This window comes from Bubalus bubalis, chromosome 7 (assembly GCF_019923935.1).
Source record: "Bubalus bubalis isolate 160015118507 breed Murrah chromosome 7, NDDB_SH_1, whole genome shotgun sequence".
Classification (NCBI taxonomy): domain Eukaryota; kingdom Metazoa; phylum Chordata; class Mammalia; order Artiodactyla; family Bovidae; genus Bubalus; species Bubalus bubalis.
This window is the reverse complement of record NC_059163.1, coordinates 56,026,427-56,044,956: the sequence shown is the minus strand read 5'-3', so window position 1 is coordinate 56,044,956 and position 18,530 is coordinate 56,026,427. Positions and strand designations below refer to the sequence as shown.

The following is an 18,530-nucleotide window of genomic DNA, read 5'->3' as shown; positions in this document are numbered from 1 at the left end:
AGAACATATATCATGTCCTTCATAAACTGGAAAATGAAATCCTTTCATTCTCTCATGGTAGAACTGAAGGAGGACTGCAAGTCATCTCTTTGGTGGATCTGTATTTGACTGAAGAACACATGAGAGTACTGATTTATTGACTGATGTAAAGCTTTAGGGAGGCCTTTAGTGGAAGGCCTCAGAGCTCTGTACTTAAAACTGCTCAACAGAAAAAAGAATTTGAATATAGTTATGGAAGACGTACATTTATTCCAAGTAAACAAGATACGAAACAGAGAGATTGAAATGAGTATGATATAACTTAAGAGGAATGGTGGCAGAAATCAAGATAGCAGTTATCCTTGGGAGGCTAATAAAATAAAGGTAGCATGAAAAGTCATCTGGGGTGCTGGTTATGTTTGGGTTATTGACACGAGAGTATGTTCACTTTGTAAAAATGCACTGAACTTTACACTTATGTTTGATGCACCTTCCAGGATAGTCTAACTCTGTTTTATCAGAATTATACAATCTGTGGTTCTGTATGTATATGTATGTAGGCTTCCCTGGTGGCTCAGATGGTAAAGCGTCTGCCTGCAATGTGGGAGACCCAGGTTTGACTCCTGGGTCAGGAAGATCCCCTGGAGAAGGAAATGGCAATCCACTCCAGCACTCTTGCCTGGAAAATCCCATGGATGGAGGCGCCTGATAGGCTACAGTCCATGGGGTCACAAAGAGTTGGACACGACTGAGCGACTTCACTTTCACTTTATGTATGTATACTGGTGTTGGTGGTTTGAGTAAATTGAGTCACATCTAAAACTATACAATGCTGTATTACAGTGGGATGCTATAGCATTTAGATTTCTCATAAATTTTTAGATATTTTGCCATCTAATATGGACTTCTCTGATGCTGTACATTATGATTGGCTACCAGGTTGTAATATGGCCACGTAGTTCCTTTAACATTACTCAGTAGAGGTAGAAAAGCAAATGAGATGATAATATTATGATAATATTATTATATTAAAGCAAAATATATGCAGTTATGAAATTATAAAATTTATTCAGTGTGTCCTCTTTTAGCCATGTATGAAAGAAATATTCTCTCAACATTTCCAACATTTATTCATATTTCCTTGGAAGCAAATATAGGGTTGACATTCATTAAGAATTTGTAAGTCTTCTCAAAGCCAGACATCTGCTTGGCATTCAACGTGTTCACCAACTTCTTTCTTTAAAGGGATGTCTGTTGAGCATTTAGTAGCTTCATTTGTGCTTTATGGCTACCCTTTAAGTAGAACATTTATTTAGAGAAATCCTTAAAGTTTAAGACAATCCCCAAAGATTCGAGAAGCAGATCTGTCTTGACCCTTTACTTAACACACTAAGGCAATGACAAAGAGTATCCAAGGTGTCCCTTTAGACCCCTTCTTGGAGGGCCCCTCGATCAGACTAAGGTGAAAGGTTTTGCCTGGAATGCCACTCCCGAGCGACGACACGCACTGAAGTCAAGTGTTTTTTTATGCACTATGGGGAAAATGGCCTAAAAGGGGGTTAAACTTTGATTAGAGATGTTGCAAGTAGGGAAAAATGCTTACTTCAATTTAACTTCTGCTTCTCAGAAGACATGAGTACATAAATTATGTAGGAGAACGGTGATTACTAGACAGTCTAAAAGCTTGGAGGCTCTAGGCCAATTTTCAACCAACTGTCACAGAACATAAGTTTCAAAATATGTTTAAACTAAACTGACAACTGCAGAAAAAATGTAAGATTCTTTGAAAGGCTGCCTTATGTGAACTGACGAGGATCTCAGAAACCACATGCCATTTAACACACAGCAATAACTCCACTGCAACGTTCCCACTCTCTTCTGGAGGGGATAGTAAAAGAGGTTGACCAGATGCTTCCCTGAATTAGGCAGTTCCAAGCAGGAGACAGATTCTTTCTTGCATAGAAGTGGCCAACAGAGGTAGGGTTCATCCAAAGTCTGACAGGGCGAGAAGTCACCTGGCTCAGTGGCTTTCACGTTGGAAGGAGCTGATCCAGGAAGGGTGCGTGTGTGCATGGGCTTCACACCTTTCTATGCCAGAGAAGCTCCAATCTTAACTGCTGCAGACAGCTAGGCTCCCTGGAAGACTTCACTGCTATATGGCAACCTCTCCATTTTACAAGTTACAAAACCAGAGAGGTTCCATCAGGTATCCAAAGTGCCAGAGAGGTAAAGTCGGAACAAGTATTTCATGAATCCCCAACTATACAAGCTGTAAAACCTTAGGGCATAAAATATTGGTCACTGAGATGAGAAATTATTACCTGGTACAGTTAGTTTGCAGAATACCTCTTGCTTTTAGCTGTGTACACACATCTCCATGAGTCTTGGAGCAGGCTTTTCCCCTCTACCTGTCCAAGGAGTTCCAGGGAGCCTGTGAAATCTCTAACATGGCAAATTCAATTTTACATGTTTGTGCAAAATTCTTCAAAAGTATCTGTGATCACACTGAATGGAAAAAAAATCAATGTACTTCAAGAAGGGAACAGAAGGGAAGGACCACAAGAGGAGTAGTTTATAACCAGGAAAACTTACCCTAGCATAAGATGCACATTTGCTATTGAACTACTCAGGTTATATGGATAAATTTGCACAGAGGTAAAAGCAAAAACTGCTTGTGGCATCACGAAAATACAGTACTTGGAAGACTGATAAAAACAGATTTTATTGTACTTCTTGGGTTTTCCATAATTGAAAAAATTATCTGATGTAGAACATGCAACTTCATTCTGTAAACCAAAACCACGACTCCAAAGCCCTGAATAATTTGGGGGCCGGGGGATCATTCCTGTCTCTGAGTATTCCCTTTAGAAAATGACGGTGAGTAAGAGATGTAATGACAGCTGACAGAGAACAACTGTTTCTTTCAATTCAGCTGTAGACTCTTCAGGGAAAACGCTCATCTTTATAACTGTGTCAATTAGGCAAACACTAAAAACTGCCTCCTGCCCTTCATGCTGATCATGTCAGGGAAGAAAGTGGCTGATGTAATCCTGAAGATGGAACTAATGGCCAGAGCCTCATTATCCATTAAGGGAGGCTTTCCCCCTATTCCACTCTAGCAAAGAGAAGATGGCAGAGGAAGAGCAGATTCTGAATTATCTTCACCTGTGGAATGACAAGAACTAAATTGTAAAGTAGTTTAAGGGGAAAACCCAGAAAGCCATCATGAACATAAACGAATTTGGGAAACAGTGGCCCACTGTATTTTGAAATAATATTCGGTATTTATGTGGAGGGTTTCTTATAATGGAGTGAAATAGAGAATTTCCTGAGGCAAGGAGATTACAATCATCTGAGAAACCAGGAGCCAGAATGCATGCATTCAATTTCAAAGAAGGATCTATAGAACCACCCACCTACTACTCCTCCCAGCGAGGAATCATCATGGAAAGGATGCTTCAAGGTCAGTAAGCGAAATAACAAGAAGATGGTCTGTGCCCATAGTTTAAATGCCAAGAGGCACCACGCCAAGAAGGTGCACAGACATAGATCGGGCAGTGGCACTGATGTATTGATAATTATGGGCTTCCACAAATTCCCAAAGCCAGACGGGAAGCTAAACCACAGTCCTTATGGGAAAAGACAGAATATGATGGTAATGAGAAAAAAGCAGAGCAAAGCGATTTTACTTTTAAAAAGTCCCCTAAAACTCTACATAAAACTCTTAGTGTCTGCATAGGGACCTTCACAGTCCTCCAACATGCATAAAACAGGACGGAGGGAGGAAGGGGCCACACACACTTCTTTATAAGTTCAGTGTCAGAGCTGAGCTGCATGTTCAGTGCAGAGTGCGAGTCCCTCCCAGGGGGCCTGGGATCTGGAGGAGCCCTGAGGTCCCTGAGACTTGTGGGCTTTCAGAACAAGGATCTCAGGAGGGAATTTCACAAGCACAGAACATATTTTTTTTTTCCTCCCTTGATTCTGCTTTCTAGTTTTTCTCTCCCTCTGCTATTGTTTAATTTTGTGGTTCGACTTTTTGAAGAATGGTGGGAGGTGCCGAGTTAAGCAATACTCTAGGAATGAGGCTCAGCTGCGATGAAACTGGCCTCCCACATCTTTCAAACCGATTGCGAGTCTGTTTAAAACAAGAGGCAGACACAAACACGAAGGAGAGCAGGCAGGATGTCTTATGTGTCCTTGTGTGTGCAGCATCCCTGCCCAGCACACAGCAGGCACACAATGAATGCCGGCTCAAGGGAACTGGTCCTGCTATCTGAACAGCTCTGCGTTCTGCTTCTGAACAGGAGCCAACAGCCACACCACTTAATGTGTTTTTGAGCAATCTTTTGTTGATCCTTGTGATCCGGTTAATGAAAGTGATTAAACAACCAAGTCTGGAACAAAATTATCCTGATGGGAGAGTGTCAGAGTTGAACATTACTGAGACTTGGTCAAGAGATCGGCAAGGAACCAAGAAAAGTGCCTGGAAAAGCAGATTTAAGAAATCATGAGTATCCTCATGCTTTTAAAATGAGACAGGCAAGATAAAATAATTTCTATATTTTTTCTTCATGGTTAAGCTGAATCTGCTTTCCTGGTGGCTCAGAGGTTAAAGCATCTGCCTGCAATGCAGGCGACCTGGGTTCGATCCCTGGGTCGGGAAGATCCCCTGGAGAAGGCAATGGCACCCCACTCCAGTATTCTTGCCTGGAGAATCCCATGGATGGAGGAGCCTGGTGGGCTACAGTTCATGGGGTCGCAAAGAGTCGGACACGACTGAGCAACTTCACTCACTCAAGCTGAATCTGATTATTACTAATATTAAATATCTAATACAATATTGCCTAAAAGCTTTAGAGTAATAAATAGTATTTATTAATACATGCCATAGACAAGAAAAATTAAATGACTGATATAATTAGATTTCTAGGAATAATAAAGGCTTCCCAGGTGGCTAAATGGTAAAGAATCTGCCTGTCAATGCAGGAGACTAGGGAGACTCGGGTTTGATCCCTTGGCTGGGAAGAACCCCTGGAGGAGGAAATGGCAACTTGCTCCAGTATTCTTGCCTGGAAAATTCCATGGACAGAGGAGCCTGGTGGGCCATGGGGTCACAGAGTTGGACATGACTGAGCAACTGAGCACAACAACAGGAATAATAAGCAACTCTTAATGCTCTGAGTATAATTTTATAGACTGAAATGATAGTTATCAGGGAAATGTATTAAGTATGAGTTAAACTATATTTCACAAAAAAAAAACCCACTGAAATTTAGGAAATATCCATAAGGCATGGCTTGTAAGTCTGGTGACAATATCATATATAGGATATTTAAATAAAGAAACAAGTAAAGCCTGGACCAAAAAGAAAAGTTTAAAAGCAGAAGATTCTTTTATTAGTAAATATATTTTAAAAGAAAAAGAAAGGCCAATAGTACAGTTTTCAAGATAATGTTAAAAGCACAGATTTTGAGAAATTCTTTAGAAGTCTTGCAAACATTTCACCTTCCATTAAAAGAAAGCAATTTGAGAAACTGCTACCCCAGACCTAGTCTGACCAGCTGGTTAGACTCAGCAAGTGGGTCACAGAGAGGAAAATCTTTGCGTTTCACGGTAACCAGAAGGGAAGAGACTGCACGTGGGCATAGATTTACTTTACACTTTACAAAGACATGAGACAGGTTCTTTGCCAAGAAGTTTAGGAAGCACTGGAGCTGAACAGTTCACAGAAGCACAATTCTATGGAGTAGGCCTTGATAACTCAAAACAGACTTTAACTTAGGATATATGCAATATTACAAATTAGAGGGCAGAAGATTGTATGGTCAATAAACAGCCTTCAGAAAAATGCTTGGCTATTTGGAAAATGATTCAGTTAGTGCCTCCCACCATGATTTCCCCACAAATAAGTCCAACTCACAAAATCAAAGATATAAGTGTAGAAAATAGAACTTTTAGAGAGACAACCCCAGACAGAAATGCAGATAGTCTTAAACATAGAATGGCAAGAAACCTGCTGATTCAAATTATGAACAATTATCATTAATGATGGGCTTCCAATCAGGACTCACTTTCAAAACAGCACCTTCGCTAAATCCATTCTCTCACAGCTCCAAGTCAATGAACGAGCCTCACCATTTCTGCTCAATGAGGGATTCCTGCCAGACAATCCTGAGAATAGACCTATCCATTGGCTTGGTCACAATGTTCTCAAAGCTATCCCAGTTTGTGAACCCTGAGTCCTGAATGAATGAATTAACAAATACCTGACATTTACAAGTTCGAGATAAAATAACTTCGAGGAATGTTAAAAATCAAGAGCTCAGGATCTAGTTGCTCTTTACTGAAATTTGACAAATCCCAGAGACTTACCTGCAGCAAATAACAGCTTTGCATGACAAAGCTAAGTCCAGGAAATACTGCCTCACTCCAAAAGTTAAGGCATATTTGAGGGTTTTCCCATCAATTATAAGAGCAAAGTCATTCTCCTTCTGAAGAGCATCACCCAGGGTGGTGCAGTGGCGACTGAGAGTTTCCCGTGTTCCCTGTAAAATTAAACAAGAAATGCCCTCAACACTTACTCCCATTTGTTCTTTCAAGATGTCTTAAGGTTGTTCAGCAACTACACTTAGTTATTTTTAGTGCTTTTTATGTTTCAAATGGCTTTTACATACCTCCATTCATTAGATTCTCACAAAAGCCCCATCAGAGAATATTGGACAAACATTATCAGAAAAAGTAAGTGACTTCTTTTATTTATTTATTTTTTTAAATTTTATTTTATTTAACTTTACAATATTGTATTGGTTTTGCCATATATCAAAATGAATCTGCCACAGGTACACATGTGTTCCCCATCCTGAACCCTCCTCCCTCCCCATACCATCCCTCTGGGTCGTCCCAGTGCACCAGCCCCAAGCATCCAGTATCGTGCATCGAACCTGGACTGGCGACTCATTTCATATATGATATTATACATATTTCAATGCCATTCTCCCAAATCATCCCACCCTCTCGCTCTCCCACAGAGTCCAAAAGACTGTTCTATACATCAGTGTCTCTTTTGCTGTCTTGTCCCTGTTCCTCCCAGGGTTGGGATCAGATTACATGTCATCTATTCCCCTGCCATCTTTGCTCATTATTCCAACCACATAATCAAAATCATGTGAAAATATTTTCAGTACAGTATCTTCTTAAAGCACAACAACACTGAACTAGTCAAATGCTGTAGCTGAAGTGCCAATACTTGGGCCACTTGATGCCCACTCATTAGAAAAGACTCTGATGCTGGGAAGGATTGAAGGCAGGAGGAGAAGCGGACGACAGCGGATGAGATGGTTGGATGGCATCACCGACTCAATGGACATGAGTTTGAGCAAGCTCCAGGAGCTGGAGATGGACAGGGAAGCTTGGTGTGCTGCAGTCCATGGGGTCGCAAAGAGTCAGACGTGACTGAGCGACTGAACAACAATAAATGAATCAAGAGGAAAAGTTGGAGAATATAATTTAAATAATTAATGGGTTTTCTTTCAGAAGTATTCAGTGCTATTGAAATTAATTCCCAGTAACTCAGAAGAGGAAGGGCAGTATCTATAATCTCTTGCCACTTCATGAATTGGCATCTGTAATTTCAATCGTGATTTTATGATGTGTATTTCAGTTGGGGAGGGTGACATGTGGCCCTAGTAATCTTGGCAGATCCAATAAAAGAACCCATTCCATCAGTGAACAGTTCACTTTCAGGCAAAATAAGAACCTTTAGTGTCAAGGAAGGCTTTGTTCACCTCAACCGTACAGAGGGGTTGTATCTCTCTCCCTCTGTTAAGAATTACTGCTTTCCCAGCTCTGCAAAGGCAAAAAGTTTTAAGATACTTCTTATTTCTTTCCAAATCTTGTACTCTTCCTATAACCTAATAGGGACAGTTTATTTCAATAGACCTCTAAATATGATTATTATTATTTTTAAACAATTATTTATTTATTTGTTTATTGCCTTGTCGCATGTGGATCTTAATTCCCTGGTTAGGGTTCAAACCCACGTCCCATGCATTGGAAGCATGGAGTCTTAACCACTGGATCACCAGGGCAGTCCCAAGTCCTGACAATACCAAGAAACAGGACACACGCTCTGCACGAGGAGGTGTAAGAAACAACTGCCTTCCTATTAGACTTTTGTTCTAAGTGCTATAGTAACAGAGTCTGTAGTTATTTATATAATAAATTTAACAAATCCATATTTATAGAATAAAATATACCTATAGTAAAAACAATACTTATAGAATAATTTTTGTTATACTCATGGGAGATATAATTATTGTTCCAATTTAAGACTGTGGTACAGTTATCTGAGTTATCTTCACAAAGAGGGAAGCAAAGGCAGAGGTAATTAAAATTTTATGTTGTGGATTTTTGAAGGTGGTTTTGCATTTGTATTTCAAATGTGGTTCACACTCTGCTCTGGAATTTCAGAATCTGTTTATCAAAATAATAGAACTGTGCTGTACTATAAAGTAAGACTGCCCAATCGTCCCAACACTGGGACTTTGTTTAACACTTCCCCTGTTTCTTGTTATACACAGTGACATGAAGGACCACCATATAGCAGCATTCTTTGCAAAATTCTCTGTTCACACTTTACATCAGAGGGGAAAGAGCTGTTTTAATTTACAGACCTCACCCTCCTATTTCCTGCTGGAAATTTTTGGCCCAAGAGAATTTAAGAAAATGAGGCAAAAAAAAGAAAAAAAGTCAGTAAAATTATGCAAGCAAAATTTACCAATAACTATCCATAGTTGATTACTCTTACTCTGGATTGTCTTAGAAGCAAACTCCCATAGAAATGAACAAGCAAGCAAATTAATGCACTGATAAAAAATGAAAATAAAACAATATTTAGCATGTACCACACACCAGTCATGATTCCAAGGGCACACACATAGATACAACACTTCAGTTAACACTTATTACACACCTATGCAGGAGGTATAACTACTGCCCCATTCTGCAGATGATAAGCGTGAGACTTTAAAGTTCCTTGCCCCCAAACACACAGCTACTAAATTGTGAAACCCAACTGAGAGTTAAATTTCTGTGCCAGCTTGTCTTTCTCTACATTATCCAGCAAAAACAAAACCAACAGTACCAGGCCTAGAGAATTATAAATGGAATCCCCAGACCATTCCCTCTGTTGACTCCCCCGAGCCCTCATCATCTGTCTCTCATCTTGTCTTTACCGCCAACAGAGACTTCTCTTCACAAAACAAGCTTGAAACACAAATCATGCCTCTTTCTGCTCTCAAATTTTTCAATAGCTTGCTACTACTTACATGATAAAGTCCAAAACCTAAGCCCAACTAACTTTTGTTGGCTTTTCTCTTTACAATCTTGACTCCTTTATCCCCTCTCTGGACCACTCTTTTCTCCTGAGCATATCCCACTGTCTCTTAAACCAAGCTTACCTTCTCAAACCCTCCCAGATGCACTCCATGCTACTAAGTCCCTCTATGCTACCAAGACCTCCAGATCCTTGAGGAGCAGACAATGTCTAATCTCGTTCCCAGCCACAAACACAGCTCCTGCAACTACAGATGCTCAGGAAAAGTCATGTTTATGGAATGAGAGCACTGATACATTCTGATTTCACCCTACTTGCAGCAGTCCATTTCCCCTCTATTATCACTTCTGGTTTGAGAGAAAGAGAGACTGACAGAGAGAGGTGTCAGACTTCTCTTTCATGCTCTTTAATTTTCTAGAGAATAATCCCTATTACTTCAACCGTCTTTCCAACCAAGGCACTGCCCACTAAAATGCAGGTGTGTGTATTTGTGAATCTATTTGTCTGCCTGCCTATCTTCCTACTTATCCATCCATCCATACGCCACTGTGTGTATTTTTTTAAGCTTTTGCCCATGTCCCTCCTGATCTGAAAAGGCAAATGAAACCTGAGATGCACCTAAGGAGGGCTTCTAATTTCCTTACAGACCAGCTGCAAAGTGAGACTGGAAGGCAAGTGAACTCCCGAGTTGTGCAAGCTCCCTCGTGAACCAGCCTGAGGGCCACAGTTCTGGGCGGCCCAACCTTCTCTCCTTCCAGGGTGTTCTCTAACACCATAAGATGTGTTGAGAACTTATTTGTGGTGTCAGGACCCCTGGGTTTGCTGGGTGATTATCACAGATCTTCGGTGAAATCAAAAGGTGTCAGGAGATGTGCTAGAGGTCACAATTCAGAAGGTGAGTCAACATCTTTACACAGTGAATTCTTTAGTCAGCCCACCTCGGGTGCAAGGTAACAACCACAGAAAAGCTGCAAACATTTTCTTATTTTAGTTTACAGTTTCCTTTTGTAAGCAGATCTGTCGTCGGCTTTGTGCTGCCAGTTACACGTTGCATTTGACCCTGATTTATACTGCCGGGAGTATTTTAAAATTCCTTTATTTATGAAAGTTTATTGCTTCTCCCTTAAGCCTAGGAGCCATACTTTATGGCCATATTGCATTGGAGCTTATCTCCTGTAGCTAGAAATAAATTTATTACTACATTAGCTGTTGCTTTGTTTTCTTTTTGGCTACTGAAGGGGGAAATGTTTAAACATTTAAACTTAGTGACATGTGAAAGTGAAAATATATAAATGAAAAGCTAACTCAGAAAAAGGATAAAAGACCACAGAGTACAACAAAATAAGAGCTCTGTCTCCCTTATGCTACAAAGTCTTAGTTGTGGGTGGAAAGAAAAGGAGCATCTGTTGCTATAATCAGGGAGAGTCAGAAGCACAGGCAGTTTGGGGAGACAGGCAGGGGTCCAGGCGTCTCACCAGATGGGGATCCAGGTACGGGAGGGAGCTGCAGAGAAGGTGGGATCTGCCTGCACCTCCTGCAGACTGCATCCCACGTGGACATGCATTTGAGCACTCAGCTATCTGCTCCCTGCTCACGGCCTGCCCCCAGCCAACTGCTCATCAAGAGCCCTTAGGCGCTTCCTCCATGCCTTCCTGCTTTGCCAAGTCACAATCCAGTCCCCCATCCACACTTCTCTACTCTTAGTTCCGACCCCACAGAAAGAAAGAAAATCACCTCCCCCAGAGGACAGGCTCTAGCCAGCTCTCCTCTTTTCTATGGGTGCTCATTGCTATGGATCGCTCCTTTCCCCCAGGTCTAGCCAATTCCACTCTTTCCTGAGGCTACCCCAGACTCCAAATTTGCCCCCTGATACTATAGCTAAAAACATTTAGTTAAGAAAGAATTCTCTTAACTTTCCTCTCTCAACTTGAAACACTTCCCTTTCCCTAATCCTTGCTGACTCCTGAGCCAGGTAGTCGGGTGGTGGGGGAGACTGACTTTGCTCATCTCTATTCCTCCCTCTTCTCCCTAGTATCTTTATTCTCCCGACCGTCATGCTCTAAGACTACATACTGAAAACAATGAACAAATAAACAAACTGAGACAAGTCCCTCTGACTCTGTTCTTTGAGTCCTCCAGGTGAGATGAATACCTCCACCTTTCAGACTCTCTAAATACTTGTTTATACTTACATAATGCGGCATGATGTATAATTGCTTATCTGTCTATATCTCTAGGTCTCTTTGGGACTGAGGCCCTTGATAAAGAGATGAAATACAATTAATATGAGCTTGGTGGAAAAGGAATAACCAAATTATTAACGACTGGAGACTCTCATGTGGGAAGTTACAATCCTTTGTTGTGTGATTATTCTGAGGATTGTTTTTCGCTGCCCGTAAAACTCCCGTGTAATCTTGGCTACTCTTAATTAGGGCAGTAAATAAAATGTTAGTGTGTTTATTTTATGACAGAGGAAATGGAGAACAAAGTGATGGTTATGATCGAGCATCTCCTTCTATCTTATATAACATAAATTATCTAATGAATATAATGGAATCAGCACCTAGACTAGCTACTTAGTGATCAAGCCGGGTTATATAACAGTGGATTGATGAGAAGAAAACATCTTGTATTTGGTTTATAAGAAACATACTGGAAAAAGAAAAAAAAAAAAAAAAAGAAAAGAATGATGCTTGGCAGATAATTAGATTAAGCAGAATTTTTCACAAAAGATAACTCTGACCAAAGGGCCCTAATAAATTTCTATGTGAATCTTCAGGGCATTGCCCGGCCCAACAGATGACATGTTCATATAACACCTAACACAGTGGGGGAAATTCCCCACCCTCTCTTTCTTGAATTCTTGAATTGGCTGGTTTAATAATTAAATTGGCACAAGAGAGATTAACATGGGAAAAAACCCCTTAAATTTAATTAGTGTATATGGAGGTCTCTAGAAATGGGACCTAATAAGTGGCCAAAGCATGCAGCTTTTATGCTTTTTAGAAAAAGAAACAATAAATTTATAAAGACTTGACAAGATAGAGAAGTTTAAACTTTGGTAGTAAATTAGTGAGGAAGTAACAAGTTTTGTTTAAACAGCCTTCTTGGCCCTAAATTTCCTATCTCTGATGATAAGGATGTCTCTACCTCCTGGAGCAGAGAGGCTACCTTCCAAATGGGAGATTTATTTCTTGCTTTCTAAAGACACAGGAGGGTCAGAATGTTTTTCTTGGATTGGTTGGTTTTTCTAGAGTAACTTTAATTCAAAACATTTGATATGCCAGTCTGGAATATTTTGAGAGGATCTACCCTGAGCCACAACATACCCTCCAATGAAATAAAATAATTTTTTAAGAAATCAGAGACTGGCAGCTTTATGATAATTTTTTTTTAATATTACTTTTATATGACCTTTGTCAAGGAAATCCTTGATAAAAATCACTGCGGGCACCCTAGACAATGAATGTGATTTTACAGTGAAATAAACGGAAAGCCCTGACTTGTCTGGAAAGTATCCTAGCATGCAAGATGTCGTTTTCATTCTGGCAAAAACTCTGCTTGGAACAGCCTAAGGAACCCAGAGGCCAGATGTGCAAAGAACATGTTAGGCCACCTAAGAACTATGTTTCTGATGGCCCCAAATGTAACATTGCAGAAAGCACCTGCATAAAAATGGCCCTTTTCAGCTTCTGGCTTTTCTTTCTGATTCCTTTAAGGGGTTTATAGAACAGTTAGTCTTACTTAGGAACGTATCCAGGAAACACCCTAGTAGAGAATGAGGCAACATCCCTAAGCAGAGGAAAATGAAAGCCTCTTGTCTTTGACTAGAAGACTACCCTATTCCAGTCTAACCAGCAGAAATGAGGTGAAGATTACACACAGTCTAAGATGTAACACCTAAATGTCATGGCTCCCACACCCTGCTCCAAGGCTGCAGTTACTTACAGCGACAGAAGGAAATGTGTGATCACTCATCTTATCCCAGAGGGTGTCATCAGCAAGGCTAAGCCAAACAGCAAAAGTTAAAAAAGTATACATATATACTTATTGAGTTCAAACTATATGTTGGTGTGTGGGTCTGAATACAAATAAGAACTCAGCACCTGTATTTTTCCTGGGAATCTGTTAAATGTGTGCAGGTCAAATGGTAAACTTCTGCTTACCATCATTTTATCATAAATTCACCACCAGTTAAATGACATAAGCATAGAATTTTGGCTAATGTTGAATTACTTTTGGAAGACACAACTTTGACCCTTGTCGGAATGGCTTGATAAGTGTATGAAGCCTGTGCTTTTCACTTTAGTATTAGCCCCTCTGGTTTCGGTTTTCACTTACTTTCCACCATAAGGGCAAAAGTCAACATACTATTACAGGAAAGTATCTTTTTGAGCAAGATGGGGACTCTGATGAAATAAGACCATTTACCAGAGGTTAAGTCACTGTAAAATAACTTTTCAGAGCTTGTCAGCTGATGTGCACAAGTCATCAGTCAGTGTAGAGAAGGCAGCCATCAACATATGACAAATGAAGTGAAGGGAAGGGAAGTCGCTCAGTCGTGTCTGACTCTCTGCGACCCCATGGACTGCAGCCTATGAGGCTCCTCTGTCCATGGGATTCTCCAGGCAAGAGTACCGGACTGGATTGCCATTTCCTTCCCCAGGGCATATTCCTGAGCCAGGGACAAATGTGTAACCATAAAAAATGGGGCTTCTTTAGTTGGAAAGTCAAGAATGGCCATGAGGGTTCAGATGGTGCTTCTGGGCATTGATAACATTGATGCAAACAATGGAGCCACATTGCAAAGAACTTAAGTTTCAGAAGACGAAACATACGCCATGGCTAAGAACTCAAGGTATTCCTCAATTTTTGGTAGCTGCAGAGTATAAGGTGAAAACAAGGTAATCAAACATTTTTCATCTTCCTTGGAAAGGAAATATTTATTTTGAAAAAAAGTTCCTTAATGCTGTGAAAGAAAAAAAACTAAATGAAAAATAAGGAATAGTTTCAACCACTAACAAGTAAAAAATACCAAGAACTTCAAAATACTTTTAGATAAGGTGGCTACATAGGCTCAGGGTTCTAGAAAGGATTATATCCCACATCACATGTCACAGGTAAGTTCATTTCATGGTGTATCAATAAACTTTTTGCCAGGAGTACATGTATATTCCAATCTACCTCCTTATTTATTTTTTCATTTGAGTAACTCTAGAAGGCAATCAGGGGCTTCCCAGGTGGCACCAGTGGTAAAGAGCCCAATTGCCAATGTAGGAGACATAAGAGACATAGGTTTGATCCCTGGGTTGGGAAGAGACCCTGGAGGAGGGCATGGAAACCCACTCCAGTATTCTTGCCTGGAGAATCCCACGGACGGAGGAGCCTGGAGGGCTACGCTCCATAGGGTTGCAAAGAGACATGACTGAAAAGACCTAGCATGCAGGCACGCAGAAGGCAATGATACGGTATCAGAATGGCTTGGGTTGAATCGTTGCTCTCCCACTTTAGGCAGGTTACTTCTCTGAGTCTTTTTTTTTTTTTTTTTTTTATAAGATTGGGTTAATATCTTTCATAGGGTTATTGTTGTGACAAGATGTGCTAACTCAGGTGTCCTGTCCAGTGCTTGGCTCAGAGGTGACATCTGAGAAAGACTAGTTCTTTTCCTTCCTCTGACATCAGATCTAACTGTATTATCAACACCTGATGAAGAATGAACACTCTGCAACTTGTCAATCACCACACAACATCAGTGCAAACCAAGTGGTATATTACTGAGAGGATTTTCAGTTTCCTTTTGAAATCTCCTAACAGCAATTTTATTTCAATATACTTTTTGATTACTAACACTCAACTCTACTAGCTACGACTTCTTTTATGTAAAAACTAACTGGGAACCTGTCTTCCCTCAATCATAGAATAGATAGCATTATCCCTTCCCACATGATATGTGGCTCTTGGTAGAGAGTAGGAGGACAAATATTTATCAAGTTAACCTAGACTTTTTCTTTATCTCTAAATTTCTGTCTCTAACCTGAGATAACTCTTGAGCAGAACATAAATTGAAAGTTACAAATTGACTGGCATGTCTCTCTTACTATCTATGTTTTTTGCAGATGACCACATCAATATATGTTAGACTTTAAGCTCCCATAAAGAATGTAAAGTTATATATATATATATATATATATGCAGAGTAAATAGCATTATATGTAAATGAGACCTTCAGAAATAGTAGGCTGAAAACAATGATAAAGAAAACAGTGAGGACTCACTTTGCTGGCATATTTTTCAGCAATCACACCATCACCTTACTTCTTAGGTACTGATTATTGTTTAAACCAGATTTATAAATATTCATTGGCAGGGGGAAACCTTAGTTGACCTACTTAGTTTTAAAACCTACTATCAATTAACATAAGATGTCAAATAAGAGGACATATATAAGAATCTTAAACTAACATATTTCATTAGCTGTTTTGGTGGTTTGTGGCCCAATCTCATCACCATTTATGACATGAGGTGTTTATAAATTTATGGCCAAATAATGTTTCATTCTTTCTCTATTTTTACACTCTCAGTATTCACAACCTAAAATTACAAATTAACAGAGTATTCCAAGGACATTCTTAATAATACATTATGACCATAACAAATATGGACCATGTTAGCATGTTCTTAAAGAGTAAGTTATGACTCCCATAAGAACAATGTGGATAAATCATTGGGTATTATTTTTTGACAATGTGTTATTGATTCAGAGAACCACAGGACATTCCATATACCCCCATGCAACACATATATCAACTACTCCTTTACTGCAGGCTGTACGTTGAACTGATCTGTACGCTGTAAAGATCATATACCTGGGAGTAAAGAGAAACTATATTTATATACAACTGGTCCATTTAGTATTCATCCCAGTCAGGATCACTAGCTCTCTTGGACAGTTTCTGACCAAAAAATCTGGTGTTTCTAAACTCCTAGGCTATATTAGAACATAACCTTCAAAAAACATATTCATATAGAATCAAACCAACATAGAGTAATTTCGCAAAATGGGTAAAGGCAGACAGAAGGTGAAATCATGGACTATGTGGAAAAAGGGGAGGGTGGGATGATTTGAGAGAATAGCACTGAAACATGTATATTACTCTATGAAAAATAGATGACCAGTGCAAGTCTGATGCATGAAGCAGGGCACTCAAAGCCGGTGCTCTGGGACAACTCAGAGGGGTGGGGTGGGGAGGGAGATGGGAGGGGGGTTTAGGATGAGGGGACACATGTACACATGTGGCTGATTCATGTCGATGTATGGCAAAAACCACCACAATACTGTAAAGTAATTAGCCTCCAATTAAAACAGATATATTAGTTTAAAAAACATATGGTCAAACAGGCCTTCTAAAACAGCTTAGTGGAAAAGAGTCACATGAATGAATTTAATCAAAACATATTGCTAAACATAATGGAAAGGGAAACAAAAAAATCTTGCTCATGCTTTGCTGATATGCAGATATGAGCTTTCCAGGGCAGGTGTAGATATACAACACTATAATTGAGGAAATGGTCCAATCTCCCAATAGGGTCATGCCATGTGAAAAAGGTCAAAGGTTACAGGATGGAAGAAGGTAGGAAGAGGAAGTTGTAGAGCTAGGTAAATTGCTCTTGGCCCCTGGGCAGAGGTTTGGGATTTGGGGTTATGATAGGTTCCGTCAGGCAAATAACTCCTTGTGAGGCATCTAGTCTCGTTTGGGGTACCCTAGAGAGAAAGGCTGAGAAGTGTCTAATCTGGGTCCAAGTCTGTCTTGCAGTGTAGGATGGAGGCACCAAGCAAAGAAAGACAAACCCCGGGAAAGGAAGGAAGAGTGAGGCAGGGGGTATAATTATATAATTTAAATAGTTTTGTGGATAAAGGCTTTTACCAAAGCCCTCATAGTAATTATTTGAAACCACCACTGAAAGCCTCCTGAACACTCATTTGGAGTTTGGTATTAAATATTCTCCAGCGGCGGCAGTGACTCAAGTGCACGAGGAAGCGTCCTGGAGGAACGGGGTGGGCGACGTCCAGTCTCGCGTATGGCCTTCGATTCAGCCAGAAGAGACTGCTTGGAATATACAACCATTTTTTGGAAAGTAAGCAAATTACCAAATCAACGGTTTGGAGAAAGTAACAACTGGTGTCTGTGAGAAATTCTAACCAAGAACCACAAAGAAAGCTAAGGTTGGGTCCATTTTCCTAATGATTTGAATTAATTCATGTAGGAATACAGAGGGATCATTATCTACTGTGTTTTCTCACTGCACATTCCAAAGGCACACCATTTCCGTTATTTTCAACATCCATTAAAAAAAAACCCATGTACAACTGTCATAGTACAATGGAATATAGGGTCTTTTGTAAATTTCATAAATACAAGATACCCAACATCACCAATTCCCAGAAGAGCACTTCTTTCCCAGCTGCTCTGGAGCCCTGGTGGTGAGTAGGAAGGGAGGCAAAGACAAGTTGGAAAATCTGGGGGGGGAGCTCCCAGAAGGCTTTTTTCTGGGACTAAGGCCCTGTTATTTCTGGAGAATGAAGGGTTGTTTAAAAACAAAAGGAAAAACAATTTTGGGATTAAAGTCATCTAGGTCAAAATTTAGGATCCCACATTTGCTAATCCTGTGAACCCATAGTCTCCATCTGTAATTGAGACAAACATCATCATTCATGTAGGAATGGAGGCAAAAAGCAACTATGTGCCAATAAAAGAGTAAAAATGAAAAAAGGAACAGAGGCGAACACATACAGACACACCTGGGACATAGCTTCCTGCAAACTGTCAGTTTAATAACTCATCAAAAGACATGGGTGGCAGAGATGCAAAAAAGTCCCAAGGCACAGCAGTCTGTTCCCCTCAAAACTGCCCACAAGCTGTGAGGAAATGGCAAGAGGGTAGACTGGTTAGAAAGGATTTACCGGTAATTCTAGGTCTCAGAGAGCTCTTGAAAGAGCTCAGATGTTTAGCCAAAAAAAAAAAAAAAAAAAAAAGAAAAGAGAGAGAGAGAGGGATAAAGACTATTCAAGCTTGTGGCAGGAAGAATTTCTCAAAACAGAAATACTATGCATTTGTGAACAACTTCACTTTGGGTTCTGCACACAAGCCAAGATTACTGAATTTTGTTTAAGAAAAGGGGACACATTTAGTTTTTCTGAGACCAAACAATGGACTTG

General features: G+C 40.1%; 1 protein-coding gene across 9 annotated transcripts in view; it reads right to left on the bottom strand.

The window, feature by feature from the left end:
- ATP8A1 (ATPase phospholipid transporting 8A1) overlaps positions 1-18,530 on the bottom strand; it is a 235,296-nt gene that overhangs the window by 71,306 nt on the left and 145,460 nt on the right. For all 9 annotated transcript variants that reach the window (XM_025290107.3, XM_025290109.3, XM_025290108.3 and 6 more), the window contains one exon: positions 6,352-6,524. In XM_025290107.3, coding sequence (XP_025145892.1) covers positions 6,352-6,524 — 173 coding nt within the window. The remainder of the gene's footprint in view (positions 1-6,351; positions 6,525-18,530) is intronic.